Source organism: Myotis yumanensis, unplaced genomic scaffold (assembly GCF_028538775.1).
Source record: "Myotis yumanensis isolate MYYU_CA2020_CCGP unplaced genomic scaffold, mMyoYum1.0.hap1 SCAF_3, whole genome shotgun sequence".
Classification (NCBI taxonomy): Eukaryota; Metazoa; Chordata; class Mammalia; order Chiroptera; family Vespertilionidae; genus Myotis; species Myotis yumanensis.
Genome location: NW_027223754.1, coordinates 158,392,427 through 158,409,826, shown reverse-complemented (window position 1 = coordinate 158,409,826; position 17,400 = coordinate 158,392,427). Strand labels below are relative to the sequence as shown.

At 48.7% G+C, this 17,400-nt stretch overlaps 1 protein-coding gene across 1 annotated transcript; it reads right to left on the bottom strand.

The window, feature by feature from the left end:
• Window positions 1–271: 271 nt before the first annotated feature.
• SDR9C7 (short chain dehydrogenase/reductase family 9C member 7) lies at window positions 272–14,182 on the bottom strand. Its single transcript, XM_070407660.1, has 4 exons — window positions 13,802–14,182; window positions 9,637–9,895; window positions 8,780–8,943; window positions 272–1,927 (listed from the first exon to the last, which is right to left on the bottom strand). The coding sequence occupies exons 1-4, from the start codon at window positions 14,100–14,102 to the stop codon at window positions 1,710–1,712; spliced, it is 942 nt and encodes a 313-aa protein (XP_070263761.1). The 5' UTR covers window positions 14,103–14,182; the 3' UTR covers window positions 272–1,709.
• Window positions 14,183–17,400: the final 3,218 nt, after the last annotated feature.

The window sequence follows — 17,400 nt, the reverse complement described above, 5'->3', positions numbered from 1 at the left end:
TTTTCAGTTACTTGCTGCCAATGCATCCTTCCTGATACAGAATTTGGTGCCAAGAATAGAAGTGATGCAAATAACAGACTCAGTGGGTTGTGTGGTGGCTCCCAAAAAGACATGTCCACATTCTAATCCCTGGAATCTATGAATGTTAACTTATTTAGAATATAAGTTATTTGCAGATGTTATTAAGTTTTATTACTTTCAAGTTCAGCCGATGTTGAAGAGACGCAAAGACGTTTTTTAAAAAATATATTTTATTGATTTTTTACAGAGAGGAAGGGAGAGGGATAGAGAGTTAGAAACATCGATGAGAGAGAAACATTGATCAGCTGCCTCGTGCACACTCCCTACTGGGGATGTGCCTGCAACCAAGGTACATGCCCTTGACCGGAATCAAACCTGGGACCCTTGAGTCTGCAGGCCGACGCTCTATCCACTGAGCCAAACCGGTTAGGGCGACACAAAGACATTTTAATAAAAATTTTTCACATTTACCTTTATTACATGACCATTCCTCAAGATAAAAAAGTCTTTTTCAATAGAATGTCATATGGCTCAGAAATTTAAGGTATATTTTTTTAAAATTAGTTCCATGACTTATTTCACAATGTTACTAATTTCAGACATGTATTCTCCTATAACTGAAACCCTAACCTGGGGATCTGAACACCTGAGTTCTGCCTTGGTCACTGTGCTGGGGGTGCTTTGAATAGGGCATGTCCTCCTCTGAACGTTAATGCCTTCTCTTGACCACCAACAGTTTCCACGTGTCTAGGTGCATCAGAACCGTCTAGGTTCTTATTACAAATGCAGATTTCTGGGCCCCATCCCAAGTCTACGGAATAATATTTTCTAACATTGAGGCCTAGGAATCTGTAATTTTAATTAGCCAGGAGATTATGACATACAGCCAAGTTTGGGAACCACTGAATTAGGTGATTTTCTTATTTATGTTTTCTTTTATCACCATTTGTCCCATCTTTGCTATTAGACACTGGTAAAAAACAAAAACAAAACCACAAAATAAATCAAGACCATGATTTAATCATTGTATAACCTTCCAGCAACTACACAATGCCTGGTATGTAGTAGGCACTCAATAAATATTTAAAGAATTAATTAATGCTGATTAAATAAATGAATATTATTTCATGTGGATCCCAATCACCTATGGATAGAGGAACTTAAAAGAGAGAAAATATTATAAACTTTGCCTGGTAAATCTTGTAGTCCCTATTATTAATCTTGTCTGCCTTACTACATTCTTTAAATAATGGGTTATGTGAAAGGTTAATGCATATTTAAAAACCCAGTAAGAAAGTGGTTGAGATTCTCCTGTGGGCTGGATTATGCCACAATATTTCTCAGTGGCAGTGACAACTGAGGGAGGTTTGTGATGCAGCAAGAGCTAGTTATCCTCGCCTTGATTTTTCCATGTCCAGAAAAAGCTATGTACTGACCAGGTGACAGAGGTTCTTGGGACCATGCTGAGGGTCTTTGAACTTACAAAGGCGCCTCAGGTCTCTGTGTTGCCCCAATGAGTGGGAAGAGGGTTCATCTTCTGTTAGAAATTACCCATAAATTCACCAGCAATGGGTGTCAGACAAGCAAAGTGCCCCCAGAATGTCTGATGCCACCTCTTGTGACCCCATAGTCCCTTCTCCCAGGCCCCTCCTCTACACTCCAGTGACCACTCCTTGGGCTTTCCCGGCTCAGACACTGTCTGCTGGCCTTGGAAGGTACCGGCTCAGGATGAAATCTGTCACAGGGGTGGGCAACTTAGCCAAGGGGAGGTAGAGGAGTTTGGCATCCAGGCCGGGGTTGTAGCGGATGCGGGGGCTCCGGGAAACAATGGCGTGTTCCAAGCTGTTGATGACATCTCTGATTCTTGGCTCTGCCAACTTCATCATGTTTGTTAGCTTGTCAGAATCTGTTTGAGGGAGGGAGGGGGGAATAAAAGGCTCTATTATTCTTCATTGAAGATGGTTCCTTCTGAATTTCATCCAAGCTCTCTTTCCATCACACCATTTCAGGCAGATCAACCACACCCTCCAGGTTATCCCTTATACAAATACCCTGTAAATCATCTTATTTCTCTTCTTGAATTCAAGAATTGTGTATTGCACTAATTTAATATGCTTCCAAGATATGGAAGCAACCCAAGGGCCCATCAATATACAAGTGGATAAAAAAGTGGTAGAATATATACAATGGAATATTACTTGGCCATAAAAGGAATGAAATCTTACCATTTATGACAACAGGAATGGATCTAGAGGGTATTATGTTAAGTGAAATAAGACAGAGAAAGACAAATAGCATATGATTTCATTTATATTGTGGAATCTAAAGAATAAAATAAATGTACAAAGAAAATAGAAACAGACTCATAGATACAAAGATCAGATTGTTGGTTGGCAGAGGGAAGCGGTGTGGGGGGTGAGATGAAAAAGGTGAAGGGATTAAGAAATACAAATTGGTAGCCACAAAATAGTCACAAGGATGTAAAGTACAGCATAGGGAATATAGTTAATAATCCTATCTAATAAAAGAGAAACATGGTAATTAGCCCTACCTCCGCTACCCTTCCCATTGGCTAATCAGGGAGATATGCAAATTAACTGCCAGCCAAGATGGTGGCCAGTAGCCAGGAGCTTGAAGCTAACAGGAGGCTTGCTTGCTTCCGTGACGGAGGACTCCAATGTTCCCCGCCTGCCGCTGCCAGCCTCTGAGCTTGCAGTTTGAAACATTGTTACAAATATAGAAGCTAAACAAAACCCCAGAAACCTGCTTTCAGCTAGCCAGGCTTCAGCCAGCAGGACCGCAACATTGTTTCAATTATAGAACCCAAACAAACCAGATACCTGCTTTCAGCAGCCGAGGACTAAGAGCTGGAGCCAAGCCTCAGAGCTAAAGCTGGCCCAGAATAAAAAAAGAAAAGAAAAAAGGAGCGGTTGGGAGCTTCAGTCACCCGCCAGCCTGAAAACAGCCCTCAGTCCCTCACCCAGACTGGCCAGGCACCCCAGTGGGGACCCCCACCCTGAAGGGTGTGTGACCAGCTGCAAACAGCCATCATCCCCTCATCCAGGCTGGCCAGGCACCCCAGTGGGGACCCCCATCCTGATCCAGGACACCCTTCAGGGCAAACCAGCCGGCCCCCACCCATGCACCAGGCCTCTATCCTATATAGGAAAAGGGTAATATGCCTCCCAGCACCGGGATCAGTGGAGCCGAGAGGCCTCTGGCACCGGGATCAGCGTGACAGGGGGCAGCGACCAAACCCCCTGATCGCCCTGCGGCTCTGTGTGTGACAGGGGTCGGGGCCACAACCTCCCTATCCGCCCTGCTCTGTTCGTGACAGGGGAAGGCGCCCCAACCCCCTGACCAGCCCTGCTCTGTGCCTGATAGGGGGGAGCTCCCCAACCCCCTGATCGGCCCTGCTCTGTGTGTGACAGGGTGCGGCGCCCCAACCCCCCGCCCCACGGGCCCTGCTCTGTGTGTGACGGGGTAGAGCCATAACCTCCCCATCGGCCCTGCCCTGAGTGTGAGAGTGGCGGCGCCCCAACCCCCTGATCGGCCCTGCTCTGTAGGTGATAGAGGGCGGCACCCCAACCCCCTGATCGGCCCTGCTCTGTGGGTGATAGAGGGCGGTGCCCCAACTCCCCTATTGGCCCTACTCTGTGAGTGACAGGGGGGAGCTCCTCAACCCCCTGATTGGCCCTGCTCTGTGCATGACAGGGGGGAGCTCCCCAACCCCCTGATCGACCCTGCTCTGTGCATGACAGGGTACGGAGCCCCAACCCCCCTGATGGGCCCTGCTCTGTGAGTGACAGGGGGCAGCGCCCCAACCCCCTGATGGGCCCTGCTCTGTGCATCACAGGGGGTGGCGCCGCAACCTCCCCATCGACCCTGCCTTGAGTGTGACAGGGGGCGGTGGCCCAACCCCCCAATCGGCCCTACCCTGAGCGTGACTGGGGGTGGCATCGCAACCTCCTGATCCGCCTGCTCTGTGCATGACAGGGGGTGGCGCCCCAACTCCCCAATCAGCCCTGCTCTGAGCCCGACCAGGGGCTGCACCTAGGGATTGGGCCTGCCCTCTGCCACCCGGGAGCAGGCCTAAGCCAGCAGGTCGTTATCTCCCGAGGGGTCCCAGACTGCAAGAGGGCACAGGCCGGGCTGAGGGACCTCCCCTCCCCACCCCCGAGTGCACAAATTTTTGTGCACCGGGCCTCTAGTATTGTAATAAGTCTGTACAGTGCCAGGTAGTTACTTGAAATATCGCGGGGGGGTGTGTGTGTGTGTGTGTCATTTTGTAGAGTATATGATTGTCTAACCACTATACTGTACATGTGAAACTAATATAAAATAATATTTAATGTAAACTGTAATTGAAAAAAAAGTGTATTGAATTCCTATTATTGTGTTAGACTAGCAACAGAAAAACTGGGCCGCTTATTAGTTGTGTGACCTTGAGCTTAAACTGTCATCATCTGTGAAATGGGAATAATAATACCTGTGCTAGAGAATATGACTAATAGCAGGGTAGACAGTGGAAGATGACAGAATAGAAAACAAATGTATATAAGTGCATAGAAAATTTGGAAGGAAGGAAGTAAAAATATTGTCTGGCGAGTGAGATTCCCAGTTACTGAAGTATTTTTCTCTCCTACTTACTCCCTAGAGTTCCTGAATTTTCTACAAAAGCATTCAGGAAAAAAAGTGTTATTAGAAAATAGTAACACTGCCCTTGCCTTGGTCATAAGGCCATTGTGGGGCTCAGGTGGTCTCAGGCACAGACAGGCGCCTTATAAGCTCTAACAGATGTGGGGGTTATTCTATTAGCATTATGCACATGGGTGTGGAGATGAGTCCAAGGCACCCAAGTGGTCCCAGCCAGAGCTCACTACACAAATAGGAGACAAGGCAGGAGATACACCTACGCGCTGTGATCTCCCTCGTGCTCTAGCGCTCATACTTCAATGGCCGCCCACGCTGGAGGAAGTGGTGCCTGAGAGTCAGACTTAGAGATAAGGCATTAAAACTTGAAAACAAAGAGGGAGCAAAAGCAGGCCTGACCTTGGAGTTGGTCCAGGAAGGCAAGGAATTCACCCGCTCTGGGCAGAACCCTGGTACGCGGTTAATGAAAGCAGGACAATGTCATTTGAGTATTCTTACCCCTGCTTTGAGGAACTTCCCTTTCTGTGTCCTAGAAAGGAAGCTACAGCAGTGAAAAGGGGCAAACTACCAAAGAGCCACGCTGTCTGTAAAGTGATAATGTCTTAGGAAGCCAACACTCTGTCCTCCAACCTTGGCTCTGATGCAGAGTCCACTACCAAAAGGTCCCAGGCAGGGAGGCGAATGTCAGAGGACTCATTCAAGGTGCTCAGGGCTGCAGGCGCTAACTGAGAGCCAGGGAGAATCCATTCCAGCTAACACAGAAGGCTGTGTGGGCTGATGAAGGCAAGGCAAGCTGATGTGATAAGGCGGCTTTGGAACTAGGCTCTGAAAGATGGGCAGGACCCACACAGCCAGTGGGGTGGGAGAAGTTACCTGAGACACAGAAGTAGTGTAAGGCACATTCTTCCATTATTATTTCAAATATGTATCGAGGTCCTATTTTGTGGTGGGCACCCTGTTAGACACAGAGTGGGAAGCGGGACAGAGGTACCCATTTAGCCTGTCACTCTGCTAGATAGTGAAGGAGACCATGGGCTTTGGATTCAGGCAACTGGGAAACATTTGTGTTATTGTGAGAATTAAATATCAGAGACCAGGCTTTGGCTCTTATGGACCCAATAGTTGAGTTTCTGTCCTCTTCTCTTTTGCCAGGGACAGGTCCTGGGCTTCTGATCTAGTCCCTTCCCGGGGAAAAAAAAAGGAGACCCAAAGAGGAATTTTTGGTGGCCTCCCTGGCAGGGTTGAGATGAAGAAAGAAACTTGGCAGGTGATGGTGTTGCTTGTCGGCTGTGGCTCAACTCTGGGCTTGTTAGGGCGAGAATCCTGTGCTCTGTTCACATTCCTGTCCTGGTGATTGCGTGTGCTGCTTCTTTGGGACCGTTCCCACAGTAGGTTGCTATTAACTAGCCTTTTCCAATATAATTCTATTTTGGGTTTAGTTAAACATCACTCTAAGATACCTAGCCTGGTCCAGGGTTCACAGGCCACGAGCCTGCCTGATTGGCCGTAACTTGCTGGACTTTCTGCCCAATGGTGCTGCATGAGCACTCCTCAATCTTTCTTTAGTCTGTCGCCATAGCACCTGCCTCCTGAAACACTACCCCACTCCCCACACACGCAGTTCCCATAAGCACCAAGACTTGTAACTCATGCCTCTGTCATTCCTTCACTGGATTTCTGCAGTAGCCTCCCAGCTGGTCTCATGTCTCCAAGCTCATCCTTCCCACACGCAAATCTGATCAGGTCAGGTCAGAGCCATCTGAAAGGTTCTCCAGTGCCTTCAGGATAGGAGTCACTCTCCTTAGTGGAGCCATCCAAACCTCCTACGATCTGACTCTAAATCTCTCCCAGCCCCATCCCCCACCACAACCCCGTCACACCTCCCCCAGTCCAACTTCCCTCAGTGCTAACAACGATGGCTAAGGTTTAGTTCTCCGAACAATCCGGAGGGAGGAATGATTATACTTTATAATGAAGAAACCGAAGTTTAGACAGTTGTGTAAAGTCGTTGGAAGGACAGCTGTCGTCTAAACTCTGAATCCACACTGTCTCCAGAGGAATGGTAGCAGTTTTTTGACAAGTGGTTTTCAGAGGAAGTTTGTCTTTCTCCATTTCTTTTAAGGCCTGCAGAAGATTGCAAGTTCTGCCTGCACTGAGCCAGAAGAGAGCCCTGCAGCTTGATCTACTCTCACTCCCAGCTCCACACAGTGCCTGGCATGGGGTGGGCTCTCAATCGAATGTGTAATAAGGGAATAAATGGTGGTTGTGTTTTTGGCAACTTGGCTTTTTACTCTGTTGATGTATGTTGTTCAGGAGACCATGCCGGGCAGTTAGATACCTGCCATGCATTTGATTGAGTGATTACATTGAACCCATTGAGACTTTCTGGGTATATTTCAAAAATGCATCACTTTGGGTTTTGGACAATTACTATCTAAGACTCTCTCTTTGCCATACAGAACTTATAGCTTGTAGGTATCAGTGTAATGGAGAGAGGAGGCTATACTCAGCCTAAGGGAGGAGAAAAACCACTTTTAAATCAAATTGTTCCTACCGGGGATCAGGCAATCTAAACATTTTATATATACACATGTATATACACACTTTAACAGCTGATAGCTCAATTTTGAAAATGAAATGTATTTTAATAAATACCGCCTTTATAATTATTCAATGTATGTGTGTACATTTTGGGGGACACCCTGTATATTAACTCATTGGATTCTCATAACTCATTACAGATGAGAAAACCAAGTAACTTGCCCAAGACAAAATCCATAAGAGCTAAAATTTGCACTCAGGCAGCCCAGTTCCAGAGTCTTAGCTTAGCCACAATAGTACATAGTCTTTCAGAGGTTGTTCATGGAAGCCAAGAAAAGAGAGGGGGAAATCTGGGTTAGGGAAAGGCATAACTACACTGTTGAGGTCCAAAGGGAGTGGGAACAGGGCCGAGAGCCTGGCTGCTTCACTCGGGCCCAAGAGAACCTCCTGAACCAGCCGAGCGCCAGCCCCACCTTCTTGGCTGGCAGCCAGGTCACAGAGAAGCAACTGGAAAAGTGAGATGCCTGCCAAGGAGGCGGCAGCTGCTTGTGCCAGAACCAATTTCTGTTGACAGGTCAGAGTTTGCCCCCCACAAAGGCAGCTCCAGAGGTGGCTCTGAGGTGCTTGGAGCCAGAGAAATGGAGAGAACTAGGAAGTCTTCTGGATCATCCTCCCCTGCAATCAAGCCTCAGCTTTGAGCTTAGCTGACCTGAGAGAACATTGGGACTTCTGGTTCTCAGAATGGCCTTCTCTCTCCTACCATGAGGTGCCCTAACAGGTCTTCTGGCCAATTCCTCCTCCACTGCACCCACAGGCCACCCCCTCCTCTTGAGCCCCCATGGCCAGAGCTCCATTCATCCCTCAATCTGGAAGAAATGCACAAAGTTTGGGGGCAGTATAGAAAACAGCTGTAATGACCCTCCTCTGCTCTCCTGAGGTTCACAGGAGATCCTTAGCCCAGAGAGGAAGAGGGCTGCCTCACATACTCAGGTGCTCCTTTTCCTCTGTATTCATTTCACAGGCATCTAGTGTGTGCAGGACATTTCACAGATATTCATCCTCATAGCAACCCTGTGAGGTAGGCCTATCATTAGCCCCATTTTATAGATGAGAAAACTGCGGCGTAGCACGACTAGGTATTGTGCCCAAAGTCTCCTAGCTGGTAAGGGGTAGGGGCAGGACTCAGATCCAGGCAATCTGGCTCAAGCAGCTGTGCTCTTAATAACATCTCTGTACTTATGTCAGTGCATCTTCAGCTGATTCGCCAGCATAATGGCGTTTGGGGGTTGGGTGGGGCAGGTGCCAGGAGTGGGCAGCATCCTTGGACAGCTTAGCCACGATAATAAATTGTCTTTCAGGGGTTGTTCATGGAAGCCTTCCTCATGCCCCCATCTCCCCAACAGCTATCGTTCTGTCACTCCCAGCAGTTGCCCACTTGGTCTCTGTTCTCAAATCCCAGCCCTTAACCCCTCTGAGCCTCCATCCCATCATCTGTAAAATCAAAGTGACCCCCAAGATCTCCCTGTCCCTCTCAGAGACCCCTCTCCCTGTGAGGGAAACTCACAGATTTGGAAGTACTCCTCTCCGTAGCTATCCCGGGTCTCTTGAGGCATCCGATTCCACATCTTCCGCAAGCGCGACTCCATGCTTTGCTGGCCCAGAATAGATGTCCGATAGTTCCCTGGCTCAATGATGCTGACTTTCACCCCAAAGTAGTGGAGCTCACGCCTGGGGAAGAAGAGTTTGATTCAGTCTGGGACCCCAAGATGACACAAGGTCATCAGAGAGCGTCACTTCTGACACCTCTATAGGTGCTGATCTCCCCAGGAAACTGGAGGTGCCCTCCCTACCCTTGCACCAGGCCAGCCTTTGCTTTCATGCAAGTAAGCCCTGTCATAGGGCCTCAGCCCTTTTCCAAGCGTGGTCTCTGGACAATTCACATTAGGCAAACCCAGCAGGAGGAAGTTAACAAAGAATCTAGACTAAAGCCTGACCTCCCACCTGATCCCTCCCACTCAGCCCCACACCCAACACTCACAATGCAAAGGGAATGAGAGGTCAATGCAAAGCTTGCATCCTCCTGTGAGGGTCTCCCGCGAGCATATCTGTCCCCAGGCCTCTCTGTCTGTTTGAGAGACAATCCCTCCTACTCTCACAGGCCCAAACAGGGTTTCATTTATTCTGGAACAGCTCAAGGGAAGGAGGAATGTAGCCTATCACCACTCCATCTCTTCTCCTCATCCTTTATTCTCTTGGTCCTTGGGGAAGGCCCCCTGAGGGTAGCCTTCTTCCTACTACTGCTTTATTTTCCTCTCTTCAGAACTCCCCTGCCCACATGCTGTTGTTCTCCCCACCCCCAGCCCTCTCTTCCTGAGGTGAAACCCCAGGACTCCCACCCAGAGTGGTGTGGCACCCAGTCACCTGATGCTGTCAGAGAAGGCCTCGACACCAAACTTGGAGACACAGTAGCCACCGCCAATGACAGCTACACGACCACCAGAGCTGGACATGTTGACGACCCTGCCCCGGGCTTTCTTGACCATGGGCAGCATGTGGAGGGTCACGTCAATCAGTCCCACCAGGTTCACATTGATCACCTTCACAAAGTCCTCTTTGGTCAGCCATTCATTGGGACCACTGGGCACGCCCACACCAGCATTGTTCACCAGGGCCCAGAGGCCTAGGGGCAAGAAAGGGAGAGAGAGAACCACACAGAAATCAGCAGTGTCTCTGGAAAAGTACCAGGGTCTACCATTCAGCAGCTCAGGTAGTTGAGGATGGTTGAGCAGGTGTGCAAAGAACAAGACAGCCAGGCTGAGGCCTGGGGTGGGGAGTTACGACAGCCCAAAAGATGTGCTTTTACTAATTAGTTTTCCCTAAAGGGGCATTTTCTTTCTTTCTTTCTTTTTTAAATATATTTTATTTATTTTTTTACAGAGAGGAAGGGAGAGGGATAGAGAGTTAGAAACATCGATGAGAGAGAAACATCGATCAGCTGCCTGCTGCACACTCCCTACTGGGGATGTGCCCTCAACCAAGATACATGCCCTTGACTGGAATCGAACCTGGAACCCTTCAGTCCGCAGGCTGATGCTCTATCCACTGAGCCAAACCAGTTAGGGCATGGGGGTGGAGGGGGGGGGCATTTTTTTTCTGATTCACACAGTCTGCCAGCTAGTTGGACCCTGTACCAGCTAACAATCCAGGCTTTAGCTAATGGCATCTAAGCTATTAGCTCTGGGAAAAGAGACATCATTTTCATACCAATGAGTAAATGTTTTAATTCCTTCCCCCATATGCTTCCCCCTCTGTGTTCCCCTAAGTATAAGAAACCAACTCCATTACACACATTACCAAAATTACTTCATTCATTCATCCACTCACACATTCATTTATTCATTCATGCACCTATTCTGTCAGTTACAGAGGAAGGTGCTAAAGACAAAGTGAACAAGACAGGGTCTTATCCCTCAAAGAGCTCACAAACCAGAGAAGAAATAAATAACAGCTATAAATAAATATATGAAGCATTTAAATAAATGGAAAAAGTGTGAAAAGCGCTCTCTGAGGTCATTAAATTGAGTTGGTACAAATGGGGAGAAATAATGCTAAGTACTGTCATTCATCTTTGCAGGGACCCAGGCTGGAAGGGCTCAAGTTCAAATCCTGGTTCTACCTCCACCCTTGGACAAATCACTTTCTCTCTCTGGGCCTCAGATTCTGTGTTGACTGGGCTAGAATAGTTGTTTCCATCCTGTGGTTTGCAATCCTGGAGCTTCCCAGGCTGAACCTCAGGACTTACTAAGGCAGCGGTTCTCAACCTGTGGGTCGAGACCCCTTTGGCGATTGAACGACCCTTTCACAGGGGTCGCCTGAGACCATCCTGTATATCAGATATTCACATTACGATTCATAACAGTAGCAGCATTACAGTTATGAAGTAGCAACGAAAATAATTTTATCGTTGGGTCACAACATGAGGAACTGTATTTAAAGGGCCAGAAGGTTGAGAACCACTGTTTAAAGGAAGGAGATATAGGAGAAGCTCAACTTTCATTTGTTTTACATATTGAACTTCCAAGTAAAATTCTACTTGGAGGAGGGTGTTTGGTGCTAAAAACATGTTGGAAACACCTCTAAATGATCCCTAAGGAGGACTTCCAGGTCTTTCATTCTGGGATTCCATAGCCCCACCCACTGCCTTGGCTCCTTCCCTTCCCCTCCTCCATACCACCACCCCACCTGTGCCTCTGCAGCCACAAGTACTCCTCAGGGCACACTTTCCACTCTTTCCTGAGGGGAGGTCTGAATGTAAACACCACTCATGGGCCACCCCTTCCCCTGGGTCTGGGCTCCATACAAAAGCCATGCCCTCACCCTAACTTCCTGCCTTCCTCTAACTAGAGAGACCCCAGGAGACCAATGAGCCAGACTCGGAACCTTTTCAAAGGGGACTCCTGTTTTACAGAGGAGGAGATGAGGCTCCTGAGACCCAGGGAGCCAAGTGGTCTCTGCCTGTGGAGAAAAAATCCACATTCACCACTACCTCTAATCATCCCTGGTAAACAACTCAGCCTGCTGGGAAGTCAGGACAATCTTAATTTTTTTTCTGCAAAGTGCAACCAGAGAACTGTCACAGCAGTGAGAATAGCTTCAGGGTCAACCTGTCATGTCCACAGACTCTCCGGGAAAATAAGAAAGTATGGCAGAACCCCCTCCCCCATTTCCCAATGCTCCTTAGACCAAGGATGTTGCCCCCCAAAGATGTGCCCATAGTAATCCCTGGAACCTATGAATATAGTGGATTACATGGGAAAGAGGATTAAGGCAGCAGATGAAATTCAAATTGCTAATAGACTGACCTTACAATGGGAAGAGTACCCTGAATTAGCCAGGTGAGCCCAATATAATCACACGGCCCTTCTAAGTGGAAGAGGGAGGCAGAAGACAGAGAACCAGAGACATGGCAGCGTGGAAAGGACCTGGCCTGACCTCACTGGCCTTGAAGATAGAAGAGTGTCAGGAGCCAAGGAACGCAGGCAGCCTCTAGAGCAGCGGTTCTCAACCTGTGGGTCGCGACCCCTTTGGGGGTCGAACGACCCTTTCACAGGGGTCGCCTAAGACCATCGGAAAACACATATATAATTACATATTGTTTTTGTGATTAATCACTATGCTTTAATTATGTTCAATTTGTAACAATGAAAATACATCCTGTATGTCAGATATTTACATTACGATTCATAGAAGTAGCAAAATTACAGTTATGAAGTAGCAACGAAAATAATTTTATGGTTGGGGGTCACCACAACATGAGGAACTGTATTAAAAGGTGGTGGCATTAGGAAGGTTGAGAACCACTGCTCTGGAGGCAGGAAAAGGCAATGAAATGGGTTCTCCCCGAGCCTCCTGAAGGATCACAGCCCTGCTGACACCTTGATGTTAGCCCCGCGAGACCCATTTTGGCCTTCTGATCTCCAGAACTACAAGATAATAAATTTCTGCTGTTTTAAGCCATTACATTTGTGCTGATTTATTACAGCAGCAACAGGAAATTAATATACCCAGTGAATCATTAACACAAGTGGCCAAGGGTGAGGCAGCCAGTTGAAAAAAAGACTCACTCTTGCTGAGTTATTTATTACTTAGTTCATCCAACAAATATTTGGCAACTTACTAGATTCTAGACACTATTCTAAGTACTAGGGATATATAGTAAATAAAAGAGACAAAAAGCCATGCCCCTCCCTCCCTCTGAAGCTTTATCTTAGCAGGGGAAACAGACAATAAAACAAACAAACAAACAGTATTGGATAATGGGTACTGGTAAGTCCTAAAGAGAAGAAAAGAAAGTTATTGCCTGGCTCCTCCTGGGTCCCAGGGCTCTCCTGCCCCCACCTGCGTGCATGGACCCCAGACTAGTTCCCTTAGGGGTCAGAACTACACCCCTAGGCTGCTGCTTCTACAACAGAGCCAACCTGTTCCTTCTGTTCCTTCTGTCACACCCTTCATGCAGGAAGCGCCCTGGGCAGGTCCCTAGCAATCCTGGTCCAGCCCCAGCCCCAGCCCACAGCCTCCTTTCCCAATAGGAGGAGCCACTCTGAGGTCAGCACTTACTCTGAGTTCATCCCAATTCCACCATGATGTGAGGATCTAGCCTGACACAGTCCAGGAGAGCAAATGCCTCCACTCAGGGAATCTGACCTCACATTCCCGTCTGCCTTCCCCCAGCCTGATCCCTACAAGAGCTGATGGTCAGGACTGCCAAAGTCCCAGAGAAGCAACTCCATCTTTAGAGGTCTGGACATACAGAACACACCTTCTCTTCCCTACCTCCTACGACAACCTCCCTCCAGCCCTCGGAGTATCTGGGAGAGAAACTTCCTTGGGAACTCAGCTCTTCGTGCAGACAGACCAAACCATGCAACAGCGTCCAGTCCCACTCGGCCAGAGCCTCAGCCCCTTTCTCTACATCACCTCTCCCACCCCATCTGCACAATAGGTTCCCTGATAACTGTCAGATGCCTGTAGGAGAAAGAGAGACAAAGGATCAACTGAGAAAGCTAAAGAATGCAATTCGCCCCACCTTGCTCGCCCACTTGGTCCCTCACCCAGTGGGCCGCCGCCTGAACGCTCTCGCTCTTGGTGACATCCAAGAGGGTGGTCTGCAGCCGATAGGAGGTGTCTTGTTGAAGCTTCCGGGCCCCCTCCTCAGTGAGACAAGCAGCCAGCACTCGCATGCCTCGATCAACCAGCTGTTTGGCCAGTTGGTACCCGAAGCCGGAGTCACAGCCTGTGATGAAGACATACTTGTCTGAGAGGTTGCGGACAAGATTGCAGTTCTTGAACCAGCGGTACATAAAGGAGAGGTCCGTGAGAGCCGCCATAGGGCGGGTAGGAGGTGATGGCCAAGAAGGATCCGGCTCAGGAGACAGCAAGAGAGGCTGCTCCTCTGACCTCGAGCTGGCAGTCTGTGGAGAAGAGCTCTCCTCCCTTCCACGCCTGGCAACACACACAGGGCCTCTGAGGGAGCCACTCTATAATTTTTATAGGTGGATGGATGCATCACCACACCAATTAGCCTGGATGCAAGAAATTCAAGTCTAACCTGAAGCCTTGTCACGTCAGAGAGCCCTGGTGGCTTCCCTTCTCTCTCCCCCAGCCCTGATGGGTGAAGGTGCCAAGGATGGGGAGACCTCGGTGTTGATGTTGATGCTGAGAGGTGGCTCACCTGAGGGGACTGAGCAGGATACATGAGAAAGGAGGACTCGGCCCAGAAAGCCCCCTTGGGAATCCTCCACTTCTGGTCTAGGGATCAAATCATTTGTTAGACGTATGGGCATGTGAATAAAGTTAATTTTCATTTTTAGAGGGAAAAATTAAGGCAAATTCATTAATGTAAAACAAACAAAATTGGTTTTGTGCCTCCCAAACCCCAAGAGAAATTAATTCCAGGTTATTAGCTCTTTGGAATTCTCCGCCCTTAGGTGAGTCTCCATTATGAAAGATGATGAAAAAAAGTTTCTCTCAGGATAGATATGTCTTCTGAACCAGAGGCAGCAGGCCCCTCCTGTAAAGGAGGCTGGTGATGGGAAGCCCCAACTCCCAGAAAGCAGAAAGATCGGGGGCCTCAGGCCCTGGGTTCTTGGGAGGTGGTACTCAGGTCGCCAATGAGGACCCTCACTGCACTCCAAGCAGGCCCAGCTCTAAACATCACCCAGTGACCAGGCAAACGGAGGGAATCAAGGACTGAGGACACAGGGCCCTCACCGGATATTTTGTTGTTAATCCTCACCCAAGGATATTTTTCTATTGACTTTTAGAGAGAGTGGAAAGGAGGGGGAGAGACAGAGAGAAAACATAGATGTGAGAGGGACACATCAATTGATTGCCTCCCGCACGCTCCCTAACCAGGGCTGGGGATCATGCCTGCAACTAAGGTATGTGTGTTTGACTGGAATCAAACCCCGGGACCCTTCAGTACGCAGGCCGATGCTCTATCCACTAAGCTAAACAAGCTAGGGGCCCACTGGGCATTTTTCTGGGCATTTTTCTTCTACCCCCCAGGATCAGACACACATGCAAGGTGATCTGGTGACCTGGGGAGCCTGGCAGGTGGGGTGGTGATGCTAGAAGGAAGGGATTATGAAGTCAATTGGCACAGTGGCTAGTTGGATGTGCAGAGAGAAGGGAGGCCAGGAGTCAAAGTAATTTTAAGGTATGGGGCTGATAACAGGTAGAATCATAGGTGGCAAGAGTAATAAGGAGGGGGGACAAGTTGGGCATAGGGAAGGAAGGCCAGAGAAGAGAGAGTTCTGATAGGAATATCAATGAGATGAGATCTAGCCAGATGATGAGGATGGGTCGTGGGTTCCCTGGGCAGCTGCAGAAAGGCCCTGGGGCTGAGTCCTTGACTCTAAGACAGTGGTTCTCAACCTTCCTAATGCCGAGACCCTTTAATACAGTTCCTCATGTTGTGGTGACCCCCAATTTCATTGTTACAAATTGAACATAATTAAAGCATAGTGATTAATCACAAAAACAATATGTAATTATATATGTGTTTTCTGATGGTCTTAGGCGACCCCTGTGAAAGGGTCGTTCGACCCCCAGGTTGAGAACCATTGCTCTAAGAGGAAATGACATCTGGGAAAAGCAGAGGACTGGGGCCAGATGCTTAGAAAATTCTTAGGATCAGGACTTGGAAGGGAGGGAAAGATTCTAAGCAATGGGGCAAAGAACTCACAGAAAGGTCGGAAGGAAGCTGTAAAGATAAGGAAGTAAGGATATGAGTCAGAGGTGTGAGTAGTGAGGGGTCACACCCAGGACTTCACAATATGCAGGGACAGAATGATGTTAGAGTATACAGTGGTTCTTTGGCTAAACCTCTAGGGTCACCAGCTCATTCCCAGGGACACAGGGCCAACTACCCATACCTTCCCTGTCTAGAAGGTCTGACACAAAGATCCCTAGAGTGAAGGGTCAAGGATGCATCTCTGTGCTCCATGATCTACCAAGGTTGGTCAGCTCCAGAATCAGATGGAAAAGGCCAGTGAGCGTGGCTCCTCTATACCACAGTGGTGGTGGGGTCAGCTCATGGACCCACCTTTGGGGCACAAACCCAAAGCCTGTATGGGAAGTGATAGAAGCAAACCTCACCTCCTTCATAATCACTCCAAGGCATAACACCTCCTACACTGGATCTAGGAGGCATTTCCCAACTCTGCTTCCTGGATGAGTGAACAGGGAAGTCTTGGTTGGGAGATGTCAGATAATGTCGCTGGAGGGCTGAGCAGGATCAGGAGTAACCCAGTTCTAGAGAAGACAGGTGAGACCCAGGGGTTGCCTCGAATCTTGAAAAGGATGACTTGAGACTGCCCCAACACAGGCCTGGGCCTGGCTCACCACTTCATGGGTCTCCCTATTGGCTGCTGGCTAAGACAGTGCTCTCCTGGGCTCAAACTCCTAACATCACAAAATTCAGGTCATGGATGGAGGCTTGGAGTGCTGCAGGACCACTCAGAAGGCTCTTTTCCTAGAGTTGGGAATGCCACCCACTCTCAGGTAATAGGACTCCCTGCTAAGTTGGTACCTGCGGCTGATGGGTCAGCCTGGTGGTTGCCCTCCACACCTCTACCTCTGTCCACAGGTATCTTCAGTGGCGAGGGGCCTTCACCGTCTCTTTTTCCATCCTGTGGGAGGGGGAGAATGGCCATGGCCAAGACACACTCTGAGGAGGTAAACAGAGGCAGAGAAGATGGGGCTGAGCCCCCTTCCAGTGTTCATTCCTCCCCAAAAGTGTAAATTCAGGGCCATGAGGCTCAGAACCTTGAGAAGCTGCTTAAGGAACAGGGCAAGGATTGTGTGCTTTTGGTTCCCTGTTCCTCGACCTCAAAACATGGTTCTTGCCTCCTAATATCCTCAGTGTCCTAGGAGAAGCCTGGGCAGAGGTCAGGTGGAGGGTAAGCTACATGATCCTAGAAACTGGAGCACTCCCTCCCTCCACCCTACTTTCCTCCCCTCACATCAACCCTCACATAGCACCCCAACTAGATCCTCCACGTACCCCAGTCTTGGTTTCACAGGGCATTGGCAGGATTTAGGGAACTCCAGTAGTCCATAGCACCCACCGGGAAGTAAAGCACGTAATTGATGGAGACGTAGGTGAGCTTGGCCTCCCAGCCA

Bases quoted from the DNA above. Each gene is read 5' to 3' on its own strand.
- SDR9C7 (XM_070407660.1), bottom strand. From the start codon at position 14,102: ATGGCGGCTCTCACGGACCTCTCCTTTATGTACCGCTGGTTCAAGAAC. The intron at 9,896-13,801 runs GTGGGGCGAATT...TCTTGCCCCTAG, and splicing joins GGACCAAGTGGGCGAGCAAG to GCCTCTGGGCCCTGGTGAAC. The intron at 1,928-8,779 runs GTGAGTTTCCCT...TCCCTCAAACAG, and splicing joins AGAGGAGTACTTCCAAATCT to ATTCTGACAAGCTAACAAAC.